Source organism: Pygocentrus nattereri, chromosome 30 (assembly GCF_015220715.1).
Source record: "Pygocentrus nattereri isolate fPygNat1 chromosome 30, fPygNat1.pri, whole genome shotgun sequence".
In the NCBI taxonomy this organism is placed as follows: Eukaryota; Metazoa; Chordata; class Actinopteri; order Characiformes; family Serrasalmidae; genus Pygocentrus; species Pygocentrus nattereri.
Genome location: NC_051240.1, coordinates 8,107,630 through 8,127,970, shown reverse-complemented (window position 1 = coordinate 8,127,970; position 20,341 = coordinate 8,107,630). Strand labels below are relative to the sequence as shown.

Below are 20,341 nucleotides of genomic sequence, written 5' to 3'. Positions count from 1 at the left end.
CATTTGAAAGCTGTACTTGAACTGATTACAATCACAGGTTGTCAGAACAACATTCAGTGCAATGCAGCTGGGCTTAATTAACAGTTTGCAAACACATTCATTTTTTACAGTCCTAAAGGGAAGGTAGATTAGAGGGAGGAAGACCTTCAGTCATAGTCTTTCTCCAAAATGCCATTTATTCAATTTTTTCTTTAAATAATCATGGCTCGACTAATTTTTTAGGAAGCCAAGAGTGGTTCTTCTATAGCACTTTTATTCTTAAAAGTGCACATCTTGTATTCTGATCATATTTTCTGGAAATTGTCTTTATATGATGTAGAGATTGAAAGTGCAGAGGTCAAGCATGTCAGGTAAACATTATCATCTTTGCCTTTATTGAGGTGGACTACAGTCAAGGAGAGCAGACGACAAATAATTAAAAAAAGTTACAGCATAACAATACACATCCACTCTTACTTTTCCACAGAAAAAATCATGTATTGCAAATGTGTTAGATTAACAGAAAGCATAGCGCTAAATTACAGGTATGCATGTTGTTTTTTTTTTTTTTGTTAGAATAGTTGTTAAAAGACGTAATACCAGGACAGCTTGGAAACAAGAAGCTTTTTTTATCTTCACGTAGTCGTCAACAGGAGTATAGGCAACTTCAGAGCGCAATTCACTTTGACTTTATTAACTGTTGCCATGACAATAACTGTTGGGAATAGAAAGATATTTCCTGCGGTAATGTTGTTATATTATGAGACAATTTCACACCATCCACAGAGAAACAACAACTGTCCGTGTTTGATTGATCACAGCAATAAGATATGATAACGAATCGACTTCTTGGCAGTTATATCATCACCTCAATGACTGTGGCATCCTGGCCCTGGAATGTTACCATCCGTAATTGTCAGCTGATGCCAGACGTTATTACTTTTTTTTTAATTACTCAGCTTTCTCTGTTCAGAGACCTGGACAAATGTCTCAGAATGCTTGGGACTGCTGCAGTAGGCTCAGCGCCACGCTTGGAGAGCTGTGGCACATTAATTTAACACCCTGTGGATGCTGTAATGTGTTCTGTGCTCTCGTTGAATGGACTCTGTGTGTTGTATGGCAATCAAGCTTGCTTCATTAGCCAAATGCCTCCTTCTACCCACAATGAACATGAGCCGCCCATGGCACAAACTAGAGAAAATTACCCAAATGTTAGGACCATATGTGCTAAAGCACACCCACTGAGGAAGTGAAAATGAAGAGCTTCTTTAGCTTAAGTTCAACAACAGAACTTTAGGCTTAGATGAAGGGACTAGAGGTCTGCAGGGGCATGCAATTGAAGCCCGAACCCGACCTGTACCTGTGACTGGTACTGCTAAATGTAAAGCCCGAACCTGACCTGAGCCTGCCTCCATGCACTCCATGGTTTCTCAGTAGTTATTTGCTTTGTTATGATGCACCTTCAAATTCAGATTTCAGTTGATCACCAGAAGATACTCCACACACGTATCTGGAGGCCGAGCTTGTGTTGTAGCTGACACTGACTTAGGCAGCCTATAAAAGTAGTCCCTAAAATTCATTTATATCTGTTGCCAGAGGAGTGAAGGCATGTGTATGTCTACATCGGCCAGATTAAAATGTATCAGCGTGTAGAATCGGAGCTTTCTGTTTGCAGTGTTTCCTATCACTGGATAAAAGATGCATGAGCCTTTCTCTATTGTTGGAACCTTTCAGAGCTCATATAGAGCGAAATTCAGATCAGTGAGTGCTTATTATTCTGTTGTTTATTCAGAGTATCTATAAAAGGCATCTAATGTGTGATTTATATTCCAAGTTCATATATTTCTTGTGAAAAAAGGTAGTCTGTGAGACAAACCTAACAAAAATCTATGGCTTTGTTAGGTCATATTTTTTACAGCATGTGATTAGCAGCGAAGAACAGGTTTAGCTATTATTTTGTGCCAGCCTTAAAGGGCTAATTGGTTCGAGGATGTATTCTGACATTGGCTGTGTTTACACGCAAAGATTTTTGTCAATCCTACTGAACACATTCCAATTACAGATTAAGACTGAGGTGTTTATGCTCACTCTATTTAACAATTTGATGGAAAATCTTCATTTACATGCTCACTACAAGTAATCTGATGGAAAATGACGCGCATGTGGGGGAACCACTTAGAGTAAACATTACCAAGACAGCGAACTCCAGTTGCCGCACTTGTGTTTTTCATTGCTTTAAAATGATGTCAGACTCAGAAAAACATACTTCACATATACTTATAAAAGAAGAGGCGAGAGGATGGGACACATAAGCTGGACGTCCGTCCCACCGCCGTCTTTTAAAGATCAGAGCATAAACTTCGTCTCCTCTGCAGACCAGTTTCTGCTCCCGCCATGTTAAACGCACATGCGCAGAATGTACTTACACTTCCGATTGGAAATGTAATTGGATACGGGTGTTTACGTTATTATTCTTCTATTTAACGGATTATTTACAGGATTACACACCTTGTTCAATCGGATAGAAACTGTATTCCGAATGGCCTCAATCAGACTAGACTATTCCGATTGAGGTGTTTACATGGACGTATTCTATTCCAATGGAGCTATTAGTCGGATTATTAAGTTGCATGTAAACATGGCTACTGACATTCGGCTATTAGCTTCTCCTGAACACCTGCATCCATGGTAAATGTCGTGTCCTGCTCTCACAGCTCAAAATTAGCTTGCAAGCTCTTCGGTGTACATGACCTTAGTGCTTCATCTGATATAGGGACCAGTTCATAACGTTTGCACAATGAGGACGTTTCTGATTTATATGGAATTTGAAACAGTTCCTCTCTTGTGAGCCTTCTTTCAATTGTAGTTAGATAGATAAATGAAGAAAGTGTTTCATGCAGGCAAATGTCATCAAAAAATAGCAAATCTACTCTATAAGAAAAACTCGATAGAAAATAAACCAGAATGGTCCGATGCTGTCCTGGAAAATTATCCAGACCAAACCTAATGTTGTGTGTGAAAAGTTAGCTCAAAGTCGATCATAAAAAACTGGCCCAAAACTTGATATTGTGGCAGGCTCCTGTCAGGCTCAGGTTGGGCAGCAGACCTCTAATAGGGCCTGATAAGTTTGTCAACAGTACCTTGATACTGTTTCAAAGCAAAGTTTGCTCTAGGTCATAAAGGCTCAATCTTAACCCTGTTCAATAAAGTACCTCCATTTCTGTCCAGTCAACAATAATTATTAACTTCCCTGAGCAGAAAGTCCTTGAACATCCCGTTTTTTTTTTGTTTTTTTTAAGACTTTTTCTTCAGTTTTCAAATTAACTCCAAGGTTTTACATAGGACAGTTCACAGTTTTATACATCAACAGATTTGTTGAAATGTAAACGTCAGAAGTAAACAATATGGCAGTGGTTCAAAACACAGTTATACAAAATGGCTTTGTTACTAGATATAAAATCAAAAAAGGGGCAGGACCTGATAATAGCTTGGGCAGTGGATCACAACTCCTGTCACATTGACTAAGTTAGCACCTTGCAGACTTTGTTCCTTCGCTTTACTGTCTCAAAGTCAAACATACTGGCACTGTACATCATTCATTTTAAAAAGAAAAGTTGAGAAAAAAACTGTACTTCATCAATACTGGGGCAAAGGCTTAATATTTTCAGTGTTCAGTGCATCATAGATGTATTGCTACTTGGACTTGTCACTGTGCATTCAAATATACAGTATGGAGCTCCACGAAGCCAAATATGACTCTGGAAATGCTACAATATTAAGCAAAGATCTTTTTTCTTGCTCAAAGGTCTCAAACCTCTTGTCAAATTTGTTATGACTTGTCCACTGATAACTGCACCAAACGGAAACCATGCTGTTTTCCAAATCTTCCAAGCACCACCTTAACCGGTGGCCATCTTGTAAACAGCCACAGTGTGTTCACACTGGTGTGGTCCTGCGGTTTCCGCCATCTTTTGTGTCTTTGGGGAAGCAGTTGTGGACTTGCAGGAAGCTGGGTGGCTCTCGGTCAGGGCTATAAGGGCCCAGGGCCCCTGCCTGCCTCAAAGGGTGCTCCCTTCCCAGTGTGTACATGGAGATTTCACCCAGAGGCAGCGAGGAGGCGGCGGCCATCTTTCGGCCCACAGGTGAGGCGTCCCGGGATGGTTCAGTGGAATGGGAGCTGGAGCGGGAGCGCCGCCGGCGGTACCTGTAGCTGGGGATGCGTGTGTAGGGTGAGGAGGACGAAGATGGCGCACCTTTGAGGAACTCACGCCGCTTAAAGTGGACCTCTTTGTTCTTCTCGATGTAGATGTTGACGGCCAGGACGCCGATGGCTTCGGCTACGATAAAGGACAAAGCTCCAGAGTAGAAGGACCAGCCGTAGCTGTACTGGTTTTTCTTGTCTTCACCCTTTTTGTCACTGGGGTCACCGGTATTGCTGGAAATGTACACTATGATGCCAATGATGTTGCTGAGACCTGGAGAAAGAACAGAAACTTCAGAGTGGAACATCAAGTCTGACATTCCTGACCTTTCTGTATTACCATATAAACTTACTGGACCCTCTAGGGCAATGGCTTTTAAACTTGTTTCAAGGCCCTCCAGATTGTCCATATTTTTGCTCTATACATTGTAAGAATTTTTACTTTCTGGGGGTCCCTGAGGACTGGCTTCAGAACCATGGCTCTATAGAGAGTCTATAGAGAGACTGAACCGCTGCCCACAATGTTTTTGATGGACGGCAAATGATTAGATTTTTTTTGCAGGCTTTGCTGGCAGCTTTATCCTTATGCGTTCGCTTATCTTTACATACCACACAGTGGATTTGTTGCATCAGCATGCTAAATCTGTATTTAATGCAACTGTCATCATATTTCTAACTGAATTATGTTTTTTTCTATAATTTTCTTCGTTTTCTTTTTTTTTTGCCTTTTTCAATTATGCTAGGCATCAGTTCAAAGCAGCCAATATCAATCTAAACAAATCCATGACACTAAATAAAATAAATTTTTACTTGTATGCTATACAGTTTAGGCTAGAAAATATAAGAAAATATACTTTAGATTTAAAGTAACTTGCTGCCAGCACAGTTCCCTTACAGTTACTGCAATTAATATTTACAACACTCTTACTCTACAACATAATGATATATTGCACTGCATTTTTAAATGCATCATACTGTAAACAATAATTTCCTATTTTCTGAATTGCACATACAAAGGTAGAAATGAAAGGGCTGAAATAGTTGAAACAATTTCAAATACAATAGATTAAAAAATCCTAATAAAATATGATTTCATTTTTTATTTTTATGTGCTTATTTTTTCACAAGATTAACAGGCTACTGTAGTAATGCACACAGTTATACTTTAAGTTGAAGAATTCACTTAAAACTGGAATATAGAATGTAAAAAAATGTTTTATATGCTCCTAAGTGTTTAAGCCACAGCTGTAATAAAAATAATGTTGGAATTTGAATGTATACCATCGTTAGCATGGTACTAACATGGCATTGAAAATACCATAGGGAGTGAATACATTGAATTCTGCTATGTAATAACAGATATGACCAAAATTTAAACAAATCCATATACTCAATATGAATATTCTGCTTTATTGTATGATGGTACAGATTGTTCTAGGTAAGCTAACATGCTACTACATAATAAGGTAGTGTTGGCTTGTTACGCTTTTTTTTTATTATTATTTTTAACTAACTTCACCACTGAAAACATAAACTTGTAGAATGTACTCTGGTTCATTAGCTGCTCTTTTAACATTAAAATAATAAAAAAAAAGTGAAAAATATAATTAAATCGCAGTGAAGATGATCCTTTGCTGCTGCAGAGAAGCAGATTTACAGTAAAGCTGAGACTACTATATTTTTTGTGTTATTACAATATTGTTACAATAATGTTACAGTGATCATGTACAATAAGGTGCCTGATGCAGTATAATCTGCCTGCACTATAAGTGTTTTCCCAGAATTCAATATGGGAAGATATATAAACCTGTAAAATAGTTTTAATGTATCATACTGGCTTGAATACATATATATGATTGTGGAAATTACAGAAAATGTTTACAGTGTAGTCTTTTAAGCCTATACACTCACAGAAAGTTACAGTATGTATGATTTTGCAGGGAAACATCCTTTGTGCTTCATCTCATCCGGTAACTTACAAAGGATTTATTCATGATGCGAGTACAGCAGGAGCTCAGTCTCTCAGTTCGACCGCTGTGCTGTTCCCTCAGGAGTGTGTAAATTGAATTCTGTACGTCAGTAAAAACACATCAGATGAGTGAGCGTCGTATCACTAGCCGCTTTACTCTGGTCCTTTGTTTTACCTGCAGCTACGAAGAGGATGCCAGCGCTCAGGAGGATGTTGTTTCGGCTGCTGTAGACACGTCCCACCCCCACACACAGCCCCCCCAGCAGCAGCAGGATGGTGCTTAGGATGGGAAAAAGGCTGGAGGCTCGCACAATCCCTGCACAGAACAGGAACATGCCAAACACTCATGTTGGATTTTTCCACTTATAGTGACCCAAAGGCTTGTATGCTTCCCTGTTTTCTCTGCTTTAACATGGTTTAAATTAGTGGCGATTCCAGGAATTTACCATTAGCTCAGCGGTCCAAGACAATGTATACATAATATAATCAGTAATCAACTTTGCCTGATTGTCAAGGCCATTGAATTAATTAACATAGGAATGATGGAGACTGTACTGTATAACTGCAGACTAGTAGGTGTGGCTGGGGTGATGTAACAGGCGATTTGCATAAACTAAATTACTTATTTCTTTAAATATATTCCCAGGTTGACTTTTCATAATCTAGCGGCGAAGCCACATCATCTAATATCAGTGTCTGTGGTTTTGTTTTTGGTTTCATCAGAATGAGTCAAGCGCTGTGGTGCTCTGAGAACCTGCTGGGAGTCAGAGAACAGTTTTCTTTATTTATTATATGTCAGTTACTACATGTTTATGAGTCATCTGTCTTTCTTATTCCCTCAAATCATTGTTTCGTATTTACCTATTTGTCAATCAAATGTAACCTGCCTTATAAAAATGCTTCCTGCTTAAGCACAAAGTGCAGGGCCCTTTTTTTGGTTAGGTAAATTATGGTTTTCAAGGATTCTTTCATAAAGAAAATGGTCCTATATTGAACCATGAACATAATGCATAATTAAAGTGTTCTTTATATGGTGAAATGGTTCATCAGATTGATGGAGAATGTGCTGTAAATGGTTCTATATGGAATATTTTTGAAAAATATAATACACTTAAAAGGGTTCTTCTATTGTTACAAGCTTGCCATTGTCTCTTATTGAAGCTATACAGAACGCTTTTTTAAAAGATTCTATATGAAACCATAAACAGCACATTCGTCATCAGTCTGAAGAACTATTTCACCACACAAAGAACCCTTTAATCAAGCAAAGGGTTTTTTGGATGTTCATGGTTCTATATAGAACCATTTTCTTTATAAAAGAACCCTTGAAGTATGATCATTTCTGTGAGAAATAATCACAAAAATGATGTAACTTCAAAATGTTGTTGTTCAACCAGGACATGTTTGTTGTCTGAAGTTTTCTTATCTTGTTTTGTCTTGTTTTATTTGGGTGGTGGATCATTCTCAACATTCTTAGTGACTCTGACATGGTGGTGGTGTGTTAACGTGTGCTGCACTAGTGCGAGTGGATCAGACACAGCAGTGCTGCTGAACTTAAACACCTCAGAGTCACTGCTGGACTGAGAATAGTCCACCAACCAAGAATACTCAGTCAACAGTGTCCTGTGACCACTGATGAAGGACTAGAGGATGACCAACTGTGTAGCAACAGATGGCTGACTTTACATCTGCAAGGTGGATCAACAATTTTGGAGTGGCTAATAGAGTGGACAGTGAGTGGACATAGTGTTGAAAAACTCTAGCAGGACTTCTGTGTCTGATCCACTCATACCAGCGCACACATACATGACCACCACATCAGCATCACTGCATTGCTGAGAATGATCCACCATCTATTTTTCATTACATCACTGTGAATAGCTATTTGATTTGAGTGATGTACTCACAGCTTTTCACTTAAGCAGCACTCTGGGTATTGATTTTATTGTCCTAATGTCTTTTCTTCATTTTCTAGTTCCCAGTGTAAGAAGTCTCTCCCTAATCGTGCAACATTATCACTCATCTAAGAAGTTCATGCACCATCTCTTGAAATTCCAGTGCATCCTGCCATTGCTTCTTCTTGGACTATTTGGCCTTGGCAACGAGACATTGCTAATCTCCCTTCGCCATGAAACTTAGAGTTTCAGTGATTAGTCCTAAAGTAACAATGTCAATTATGAAAACATGTTGATGTCGATTGAATTGTCCAAAGTTCTTGAATTGTTCATTTAAAACACTCTATAATGCTCTCTATTGTTCATATGATACATGCAGTCAAATTGACAAAGTAACAAACTAAGGGAAGTGTAGGGGGCAATATACCTTCTATTATTTAACTTGTTGCAGGTGGACATGAATGTTGGTGGTACCAAAGGAAATAAGGCATAAACATTTGTTGATGAGTTTCTTATCTGTTTATTCTCAATGAGGAAAGACTGAAAGACTACTTCAGCCATCTAAAGGCTTTCGCACTCCGTACAAGAAACCCTGCACCATGCGCAGCTGTTAAATATATGAGGTTTCACAGAATAATGCCAATAAACGAGAAGCTTAGGCTCATTTTACTGTTGACTGGAATTCATTTAATGGGATAAAACATTCAACATCATTTAGTGAATTTATCACCCTCGGTGTCAGCTAACTAAATCTTAATACACTCCGTTTTTTCAAGCTAAAAGTGACTAGGTTAGTATGATAATACTGGCTTAGTGAAACTGACTAGTGAAAATAAGAGATGTATTACTATTGTGGCGATAACCTTGTTACCACCTTCACCACACACATATCTAAGATGCTTATCCTCCTGCGTAACGAGGGGTGTTGGAGCCCTCTCAGCGCTGACTGGGCAAAAGGCAGGAGACACCCCAGGCAAGACGCCAATCCTAGGGCCAATTTAGCATCTCCAATTCGCATGACAGCATGTCTTTGGACCATGGGAGGAAGCCCATGCAGACATGGGGGAAACATGCAAACTCCACATAAAAAGGACTCTGGTCACCTGACTGGGGAATCAAACCCTGCTTGCTGTGAGGCCATAGTGTTACCCATGGCGGCCTGCCATAGCCACATTCTTATTTCTTTTTTTTTTGCATTTCATTTTTTACGCTGGTGGGAGTTGATTTACCATCATTATTCACACTTGACATCAATACTTTACTAACAGCTCTCTATTAGTGAGTTGAAAAACACTAGGCTCTTTATCTAAAAGAGTGACTGTCTACAATGGCTTTCTGTGGTCTTGATGTGGTTTTAATTGAACAAAGTAACATTACAGTAGCGCACTAAACAGTGCTCAGAGTTGTCAACTGCTGGTATCGTATGGCTCCAAAATTGAAAATAAAAACTTAAAAATATTCTTGTTATACTTATCGTTATGACTGAAAGGCATTCAGTCTCTCGAGTGCAGCAACAACAACCAAACATTAAACTGTCACTGTGAGACTCTGTGTTTGGCTTTAAGGCTTATTGTGCCGTTTACAATAAAGGAAAATTAAGGATACACTGCTATTTACACTTAGAAACAATGAAACAGCGAGTGTAATCTTTAATGTCTATATGCCTGCGTGACATGTGTCCACACTAAAGGGAATTGGATTCTCCCCAGGGAGTTGGAATTTGAGGCAGCACTGCCCCAGGTGAGCACACCATCGTTAAGGACAATGCCTTTAAATGTTTGGACATTGCTAAACCAGTGTGTGGTGGCTTTAAGCATGATAAAAGCTCAGCAATGACTACACACACCACAGAACACGATCGATTTCGGCTTTTACTCAGTCAGTTGAGCAGAGACTTTTATTGACAGAGATTAATGAGGATCAAAACTATGAAACATACTTTATTTATAGCTGCACAAAAGAGCTTTAGTGATGTGGAACAAAACCCACTCTTCTCCACTACAGTGCTACTCAATCCAAGGTAACTAACTTAATGCACTTCATTTCAAATCAGCTAGGTTTTAAATGTAACTGTTAATGCACGTTGCACATATTTGAACTAATAACTACACTAACAATGACTGTTGGGGGCAGTCGTGGGCTGGAGGTTAGGGAACCAGCCTCGTGACCGGAAGGTCGCCGGTTCGATCCCCAGAGCCGACAGCACCTGACTGAGGTGTCCTTGAGCAAGACGCCTAACCCCCAACTGCTCCCCGGGCGCTGCGGATTGGGCTGCCCACTGTTCCGGGCAAGTGTGGTCACTGCCCCCTAGTATGTGTGTGCTCACTAGAGTGTATGTGGTGTTTCACTTCACGGATGGGTTAAATGCAGAGGTGAAATTTCCCCATTGTGGGACTAATAAGGGTCACTTAATCACTTAATCTTAATCTTAATTAACTCTAAGTAGGCTACTCATTATGGCAGTGGTGGTTACCAAAAAACATGTATTTGTACTTCTACTCTTGGAAAGAAAAAAAAAAAAAAAAAAGGTACAAATGCCCCCTAGTGAAAACAGACAATTTAAAACTGACGCCTTTCTCTGTGTAAATTTTAAGCCATTTGACCCCTACTATGTGTTTAGCACAGTGCAATAATAGTGCTATAGTACTTCTTTTGAGGGGGGTTGGGTTAAATATTTTAATGCCACATAAATTAACCGGAAATGTCTATTCTTTTTTGAAAAATTAATCAATTGTACACATATCCATTAGTTGCAGTCCTACAATGAACCCCAGCTATAAGACACAGATCTGCTCTGCTAATCAGAGCTTTCACTGAACATGCCCACAGAGTGCAATTCTAAAATAACTGTCCTGTATACGGCACCATTGCGATCATAAAACATTGTTAGCACAAGTTATCACATCATAAATAAGTTAATATCACGAAATGATGACCTCACAGTGCACTAATGCTCTTCATTTCCCTGGTAGTGAGCATCACAGAAAAGTGCCAATAAACAACAAGCTCAAGCTCATTTCACTCTCTAATAAAATAAAATTGCATCATTTAGTGAATTTACCACCCTTGGTGTCTGTTAACTGGTGTCATTGTGATGCTATTACACTGTTAGCACAAATGATGACATCATGACAGTTGAGGGCTGTGTCTGAAATGTAATAAGCACTGCCTCCTCCTACATTATCTGAGGCAGAAAGGCAGACAGTCATGTCTGAATTTTGTCTAAAGCATTGCCTGCTGAGCTTCCTCAGTTTGACTGCTGTACGGAGACGCGCAGATGTATCCTTGGCTACATTATATACTCCACATGCTTTGCGTTAGCACCAGTGTAGAAAAATAGCTTAAAACACCAACACAGTGGAGGAGACTTGTTTCTGCACAAATGCAATAACTATTATTTTGATAAAAAATATTTATTCTTTAAATATTTTAAAGAAAATAATGTCTATCGCTAACCACTAATAGTGAGCTGCCACTCTTGGCAGTGTTGTGACGTACCGCAGCCTTCGAAGCACATCTCAAACGTGATTCAATTGCAGGTGCCTTTACCACAATGCTTATGAGACAGCACAGGCAGCGAGACGTCAAGCCAGCTTCCTTCAGTTTCATACACAACCATGATCATAAAATGATGACCTCACGATGAAGTAGAGCTCTGAATAAAAACACTGTGGCTTATTTTTGGGTGCAGCACTGAGAGTGAAAGAGAGGCAGACTTACGCAGGATGTACTCCGAGCTGTCCGTGTCATAGTCATTATCCTCAGGGAAGTGATTGATCCGGTAACAGCTTCCTTTGTTGATCCCTGTGGATACAACAGTAATCGGATACCGCAGTCATGATTCAATCACATTGTAACTACTCTGCTTGAGCCCCAAGTCAGTACACTTTAACACAACATAATAATCGCTTGATGACAATGAAAAACTTTGAGGTTTCCAAAAGCGCCACAGCAGAAAAATAACCTTGGCGAGTATCACTCCACACGCTCTGCTTAAGTGCTCTGAGGAGGGGCTTTATGGAAACTCAGTAAAGGACATTTTTGACAAAAGACGATAGTGCTATTGATTTTGATTCATATTTTTAGGGATAGCCCAATGTAGTTTTTTGCCTTCCAATCTGATCTGTGTTCTTTCGTGTTGAGTATCTGATCTGATCTTTTCATAGAAAACACAGCCACACAATGTAAGATATGTGGTTGCCAATTAATACTACAGTAAATGTAGTCCATTTTCAGTATTTATGTGACACTCTGGACTGATATGCTTTGTTTTTGGCTCATTTTTGCTTTTAAATGGCCCTTTTATAGTGTGTTTATTATTAACTTGATCAACTTTTGACTTTTTTTTTTTATTTGCCAACCAGTTGCTGTACAATTCTGCAAAAAATGTTTTTAACACCCCTCCCATGTGTATGCTTACAGTTACTGTTACCTTCAATATACATCATCAGAAGGCAATTTTCCTAGATTTTAAACCTGGAAAGTCTCACTCTCAGAACTATTATGGGACAAATGTAGGAAGTAAGTAGACATGTTTACAACAAATATTGCAATGGCTACATTTTCACATAGTGCATCTTTAAGCTTCTCTCTGTGAAACAAGCTTCGGCAACGGTTATAATTGGAAAATTCACTTGAGATGAAACGTGTCCCTGCTAGATTTCTCAACCTAGGCAACGTCCTCCTAATTTAAACTGAGTGTGCACGCATTGCATGTGTGCAAAACAGTATATTATTCAATATATATAATTGCTTTAATCATGTTCCATAATATAACATAGCTTAAGGCTCTGTGAATAATGCAAAGCCTAACCTACGTGCTGTATAACTGGTTAATGCAACTGTCATGTTCTGTTACTCTAAGCTTTATTAAGGTTTAAAATACTTTACATTTTATTTTCTTCATGCTTATATACTGTTGAATACATTTTATTCCAATTCACCAAATATAGTGCATTCTTATGGGCTGGATTAAGAAATATTCCATACTTTTTCTGTTGGAGAAAGCTAACCATTAGATTAGCTAAGTTAACCATTAGATTAGCTAAGGTTCTCTTGGTTACAGATTAAGTTCAATACTCTCCACAAACCTGACTTTAAACAATGCAAATCTTCTTATTATATTTCCTGTATTGTATGCAAAAATAGGCTTAATAAATGCAGAGGACATATATATATATATATATATATATATATATACACACACACACATACATACATACACACACACACACACACATATATAGGGTTATTCTTCTACTTCCTAGTGCAATATAAAATAGCTCTGTCTCTGCAGCTTTTCGTGCCATTTTTCTGCATATTTCTTATAGATTATAAGTGGAATTCATGAGCAGCGTTTCTTTCATAGGGAGTTTGTGTGAACACGTCCGTCTCCCCGTCTCATTACACTGGTAATTGGGTTTTGTGTTTAATCAACTGTAGCAAGCTAACAAGCGTGAGATGAATCACAGAAAACAGAAAAGCATTTCATGTTTCTTTTACCATTTTTTAAGAGAACACATTAAAGAGACATGTGAAGGGTGAGTGCATGTGTGGTTCCTTGGAAACATCAAATCAAGCTTTGGTGTGAGTTTTGCCCTTCAGCTCCCACTGCTGAGAAAAGTGTGACACTGGTGGAGCAGAAGAAGAAACATCAGTCATCTCTGCTACAAACTGAATCTGTTACGCATGTTTGTAAGAAATGTAGTAAATGCCACAATCAACCTATATTAAGGCTTATTATTCATTAACTTCAGCGACTTTAGTGCAAACTAGCTGAGCTGTTCTTATAGAAGTGTGTAGCAAAACTTTGGGCCTGTGGAAAAGTCTGGGATCACCCTTCATGTAATCCTCCAGACAAAACAGCCATTACAGTCTTTCAAGTCTTTCATAAATTAGGAGATATTTCTGAGATTGTGAGATGAGAATGACGATCTGTTCACGAACTGGTCCACCACTTTCATCTTTGAGAGAAAGAAGAAAATCAAGCTACCCTCTTGTTTCAGTTCTGAAAAATCCACAGGTGTTTCTGTCCTTCCATCCACTGTGAGAAGACAGCTCAGCACTATGGCTCTGAAAGGATGTGCAGCTGTTCAAGACGCCCTCACTGAGAAAAGGAGACAGACACATCAAACAAAGAAGCTGCTGGTCATCTCAGAACAAAGGACTGACCACCCCAGGCTCCAGACCTGAACATCACTGAATGTGTTTGATCATTTGGATCATGAGAAGCAGAAAATGCAGAAAAGGGTGGACACTGAACTACTAAAAAAATTCTATTTAGATCTCTGAGGCTTTGTTTTTAAATATGGTTTCTAAATCCAACAAATGAATAATTCAATCTTAAATGAAAGTTTGGACTGGAAATGAAATAAATTAACAAGCACACAGTACTGTATCACAGCATGAAGCCCAATGATAGTCATTCTGTTTCAAACTGTGATAGGACATTCATGTGTCAGGATGGCAGCGCGGTCTAAGGTTCAGGTTGCAGTCTCCTCTGGAGGAGTGGGTTCAAATCTCACTTCTCTGTTTTGGGAGCAGTCGTGGGCTGGAGGTTAGGGAACCAGCCTTGTGACTGAAAGGGTGCTGATTTGTAATCCGACAGTACATTACTGAAGTGCCTTTGAACAAGGCATCGCACCCCCAAGATGGTGCTCCTGGGGAGCCATGGATAGGGCTACTCACTGCCCCTAGTGCGTGTATGTGAGTGCATCACTGCATGGACGCGTTAAATGTAGAGGTCAAATTCCTAAGTGGAAGAACAGTTGGCCAATGGTTCTGAACTGAACTCCATACTCCACCTGTAAATGCATGCTTTTGTAGCAAATGGACAAAACTTGTCACAAAGCTAATGATTACACAACAAAAAACATCGAGTGTAATCTTTCACATGCAGATAAAATTCATTTGAAATTCACAACATGCTCTAAATTCTCCTTTGTGGGGGTGGGGTCTCCTCAAATGTCCTCCTATCATCTTGTCCAAGTCTATCCGCTAGCTGAATCTCCTCATATTACACAGTGCTATCAAGCTCGGAGGGTGAAGGCTAACACAAGCTGTCCTCTGAGATGTGAAGTTCCACCACATCTTTTAAAACTGCTGCTCACACAATGTCATTGGACAGCTCAACACGCTTGGAGGAGAACACTAACTGCCACAACACTATGTTTTTACGTTATTGAAATACATCTAAAAACACTAAAAGACACCAAAAGGATTTTAGTCCAAAGTCGAAGTCAGTTGAAAGTCCAAAAGGAGCTTAGAACTCTGACTTTAACCAGTAGAATGATCCACATATGCAGTCCGAGTGTATATTGTAGGTGTTTGCATTAATGAGTTCTGGAATTTGTATGTGTGTGTGTGTGTCTGCTGATGTCTGAGCGCATCACAAAATGTATTAAACATTTAGCACCACAGCACAGCTCTTTTTCAACTCATTGGTCTTACAAATAAAATCTAAATAATTTAATGAGGAAAATGTTTATACAGACAAATCACATAGCATTAATAAGCTGAACTAGAGCATCTTTCTCTCTCTGATCCTCCCTGGGCCGCTCTCATATCATCTGGCTATATTAAATCCTGCCTACCTGCTGATAACTCAGGTAAACGTGGGCTGACTTTAATCTGTTTTTTTATGATATCCTGAACTGACACTATCTGAAGCTCAGCTGTTATTAAGGGAAACAGACACAGACTCTGTTTCACTACCAGAGGCTGTAGAGCCCTCTGGTGGGTGGGGCTAATAACGTGAGCAGGCCAGGCATTAATCCTACCCGGCACCATGTCATTAGAACCAGTTGCTTTCCCAGGCCACAGTAGTTGTTACTGTTGAATATATTACTATTTGAGAAATCTATCAATTATTTTGGGAATTAATTGAGTAATTAAAGTTTGTTAAGAAGGCCTGTCAACAAAAAGTAGTCAACAAATTGATTTCTCTGTACATTAACAAACCATGCATATCCTTTTCATGTAGATCACAATCAGTTAAGTGTGTAATCAAGTAATGTAATAATCATTAACCATTTATCAAGTTTTTTTAGGCCACACAATGAAAATACATATGCTACTATTGTAGAATTTACTCTTTATCCACCACCTTAGGTACCGATGCAACCTCTTAACAACACCCTGGCAACCAGCTGGGGCACCATATCAACCACTTAGCAACTCCCTAGTATCCACCTGGGATACAATAGCAACTGTCTAACATCACCCTAGCAACTACCACAGGTACTATAGCAACCACCTATGAACACCCTAGCAACCACCCAGCAACACCCTAGTATCCACCTAGGATGCAACAGCAGCTGCATGGCAACACACTAGCAACTGCCACATGTACTATAGCAACCATCAATGAACATGCTAGCAACCACCTAAGAACTCCCTAGCACCTCTGTATACCATTGCAACCACCTGGAGCACCATAGCAACCACCTAAAATAACATAGTAACAATTTGGCACCTACCAACCACTTAAAAAGAGCTTAAGTTGCATTTTCTTTAGGAAATTAACTTTTCCAGTAATGTTGTGATGTATGGATTCTCTGTTTTTATCATAGGATGTTCACTCAGAAGGCAAATTCTAATTGACTCATTTGTTTAAATGTATATATGTAAGAGCAGTAAATATGACAATTCATGCACATTGTCAGCTACTCACTGCAGATTGGTACAAAAGGCACATTTCATTTAATAATTTGTTTAAATTGAGCCTCTCAGCTGGGATTGAACCCATGACCTTTTCACACCTACACAAGTCTGACTACTGGGTCACCACCCATGTTCAGCTCAGAGGCACTCGTTCAACAAGCTGTTGCTTAAATATGAAATGAATTATGACAGCCTTTATGGAGATACCAGCAGCTCTGCTACACATCATAACAAATACACAGCAACACTTACATACACACACGTGCATCTCATTTCAACTTGATCTAAATGTATTCTCACTCCAAAACCATGCTGAGAGTGTCTTAAAGCACACATCTACTCTCCACCCAGTCTGCTACACTGAACAGCATGAAGCTGCTGGATTATAATTATTAATTTATAGCATCTTCCAGAGTGATGCCTGTGTTAGCATGAGAGGAGCTCTTATTACCTAATATGTACAAAAAGCAAAGACCAAAATAACCCTAATATCGCATTTGGTCATGAATAAGTAAGTAATTTGGTCTCTGTACACTTGCATGTATTCTTTTGATCCTCATGAGTTCAAAGCCTGACAGAGATTTCACAATATTATCAAAATTTCATATACATTCGAGCAAATTCGCCAATCAACTACTAAACAGGGCAAACATATTAAAGCAAAAAGAGTTTCTTAATGTATTTGATACTGTGTGATTTTCTTATTTAATTCTATAAATATTTTTTTATTTTTTATTCACAAAGCACTTCTTTTTTTCATCCTTTTTGTGATAAAATATCTGTATTAGTGTACTGTTAAAATAATAATAATAATAAAAAACCCTTTACTGAGTTTAAACGTCTTACCGCTCCACCAATCAGAGGAGCGAAAGGATCAAGCTCTCCACGCGGGAGAGGAGTTTCCATAGCAATGCCAGAGCTGCGGTTGCCCAGCAACAGCGTCAACTACGACGAAGCTTTCTTTGCTTTGTGCTTTCTTTTACGAAGTTAATAAGAAAGCACAAAGCAAAAACGAAACCTTCAAAACAAATCCAAAAATAATTATGAACTTTTTTACTGTTGCTGGTTAGAATTCTCCTGAGAAATGAACCAACATTTCAGCCACGTCGCCCTCTGATGTTGGAGAAAAATAACAAACAAGCAAACAGAAAAAAGGCGCGAAACTCCTTTGAAGCAGGGCTTTTTATCCCTCAGAAAACGAGAAATAATTCATACGTTTTTTGCAGGACATGCTTTCTCAGCCTGGGAGTAGAAAACAGAGTTCAAACTGTAACATCGCCCTCTTATGTTGGGAAAAGACAAATAAGGAAGAAAAAGGCGCGAAAAGATGGTCAGAAATGGAGCATAAAGTCCTTTATCTGAGGGAAAAAACCCGATTTTACACTTAAACAGCTTCATCTCATCAGAGAAAACAAGAAAGTGGCTGATAAAGTTGCCAGTGTAAAAAAGCGTTTAAAATATTGCAGCATAGCATTTGTTAAAGGGGACCTCCACTGATATTTCAAAATATCTACATACTTAAACGGTTGACATGTAAACAAGTCGTTCAGAGCGGTTTGGCGTGAAGTAGTCCGTTCACAGTGGTGGTGATAAGAACCAGACGCCCACCCCTAAAAGCTCTCTCATAGAAAGTCATTACACTAAACGGTTATGAATGCACTGCCCGACGCACGAGACACTGCTTTATGAGTTCTGTGAAGTTTGGCTTAAATGATATGTTAACTCATCCATGGGGGAGGGGTACGTGCAGGGTGCTGTGAGGTGACATAGTACCCCAAAAAACAATTTTATTCAGATTTCTGAGTATTTTACCACTATCAACATTACACATAAAGGCTCACGTGTAGATTTTAAAGTAAATAAAATGTGCTATATTTGTGTAGACATGGTGACGTCTGGTTCCTATCACCATCACTGTAATCTGAGTCAGTCGTTTTCTCTAAAATAAACCATTTGACAACAAGCCACTCCGACGGACTTTGTTTGCATCTTAGTGACTCAATTAGACAGAAATTCTGGAAAACCGGTGGAGTTCCCCTTTACGCAGAAGTACAAACCGCCGAATTTCCGAAATTGAAGCTCTAAGCCAAGCGTCCTTAACTTTAATGTCCAGTGCCTTAAACGTAGTTTTCAGCCATTTTTGTTGGTCAATTCGTCACTAAATGTTCACTTAATACATTTAAACTGTGCAAAAATACAGAGGGTAAAAGGAATTTATGTGCTTTTTATATGACGGGTTCAAGCTGCGCCCCACCCCCCTCAAGTTTCCCCTTCTGAGAAAAGACCCCAAACAACGCGTTTAAGTAGCCTGAAAGTCCTGTCAGCTGCCCACTCTTTACCTTCGATGCAGCAGATCCTCCACAGGCCGGAGTGAGTGAGGTCTCCTTTAGTCTTCTTGGGCTGCAGCAGGTTGTCCGCCTCGTCAATGCTGCTGTTGGTGCTGTTGCAGATGTGCGCGCGCGAGTAGAGCCAGTAGTCCGTGCCGATGGCCACAGTCATCAGGCTGAAGGCGGCGAACGCGCCCAGCGTGGTCAGCACTACCTGGATGCCCCGGTCACACCAAGCCATGGCGCATCATAGTCACACGCGCGCGCGCGGGGGTCCCGGCTGGAGCAGAGTGGGCATAGTGGAGGCGCGAAACTCCGCGTGGCGTGCCGTGCATCCCTCCCTCCACAGCCAGCGGGAGAAGTGTTTTTATGTGCTTGTGTGTGTGTGTGTGGTGCTGCTTTGCCCACTACTGTGGTAGAAGTGGGCAGTATGTGTGTGTGTGGAGGGTGAAGGCAACGGCTCCACAGCAACGTGGCACCACCCCTAACACTCCATCAGCCAATCACAATAAGCGGTGTGTGTCTACGTGTGCAGCATTGTGTGTAGGTAGTTTGGGGGGGGTGGGGGTTCATTAAGTATACCTCCTTGTATCTATACTCACTGTCCATTTTAGCAGCTCCACTGACCATATAGGAGTACTTTGTAGTTCTACAGTTACAGACTGTAGTCCATCCGTTTCTCTGCATACTCGGTTTCCCTGATCTTCAATGGCCAGGACCCCTACAGGACCCCCACAGAGCAGGTATTATTTGGACGATGGGTCATTCTCAGCACTGCAGTGACACTGTACCTAATAAAGTGGCCAGTGAGTGCATATTAAACGTTGAATTCCGCAACTCGGAATATCGGACGCTTTTATTACAGCTTCCATTCTTTTTAGGCATCTTGCATTCAGTTTGGCAAAGAAATCTGCAGGGATATTGTTCCACACCTACAAAGTTCAGTCTTAGAACTTGGTTTCACTTTCTGCTTCTCAGAATCGAAGTACTATCAGCTTCACATTTAGGCTCAACAGTCTATAAAATCTCTTCTCAGATGTTCTACTGCATGTCACTGCTGAAACACATAGTTTTAGTTTATGGGCGGGGCCTTCTTTTAGCCACACCCCTGTATTTTAGAGCTGGAAGTGAGACTGCATCCCTGTCTGCCATGGCCACATGGTGAGCAGTTAGATCCCACTGTTTTGAAGTAAATGCATCCCAAAGTCTGAAAATCAGCGTGAAACATAAAGAATGGTCACTACCGAAACATAACTTAATAATATAGTGACTTTATGTGTGTACAGTAGGGCTGCAACAAAGGACTAAT

The 20,341-nt window shown here is 39.8% G+C and overlaps 1 protein-coding gene across 1 annotated transcript; it reads right to left on the bottom strand.

The window, feature by feature from the left end:
- Window positions 1-466: 466 nt before the first annotated feature.
- LOC108424770 (voltage-dependent calcium channel gamma-4 subunit) lies at window positions 467-20,078 on the bottom strand. Its single transcript, XM_017692987.2, has 4 exons — window positions 19,045-20,078; window positions 11,765-11,848; window positions 6,325-6,465; window positions 467-4,454 (listed from the first exon to the last, which is right to left on the bottom strand). The coding sequence occupies exons 1-4, from the start codon at window positions 19,271-19,273 to the stop codon at window positions 3,916-3,918; spliced, it is 993 nt and encodes a 330-aa protein (XP_017548476.1). The 5' UTR covers window positions 19,274-20,078; the 3' UTR covers window positions 467-3,915.
- Between the last annotated feature and the right edge of the window lie 263 nt (window positions 20,079-20,341).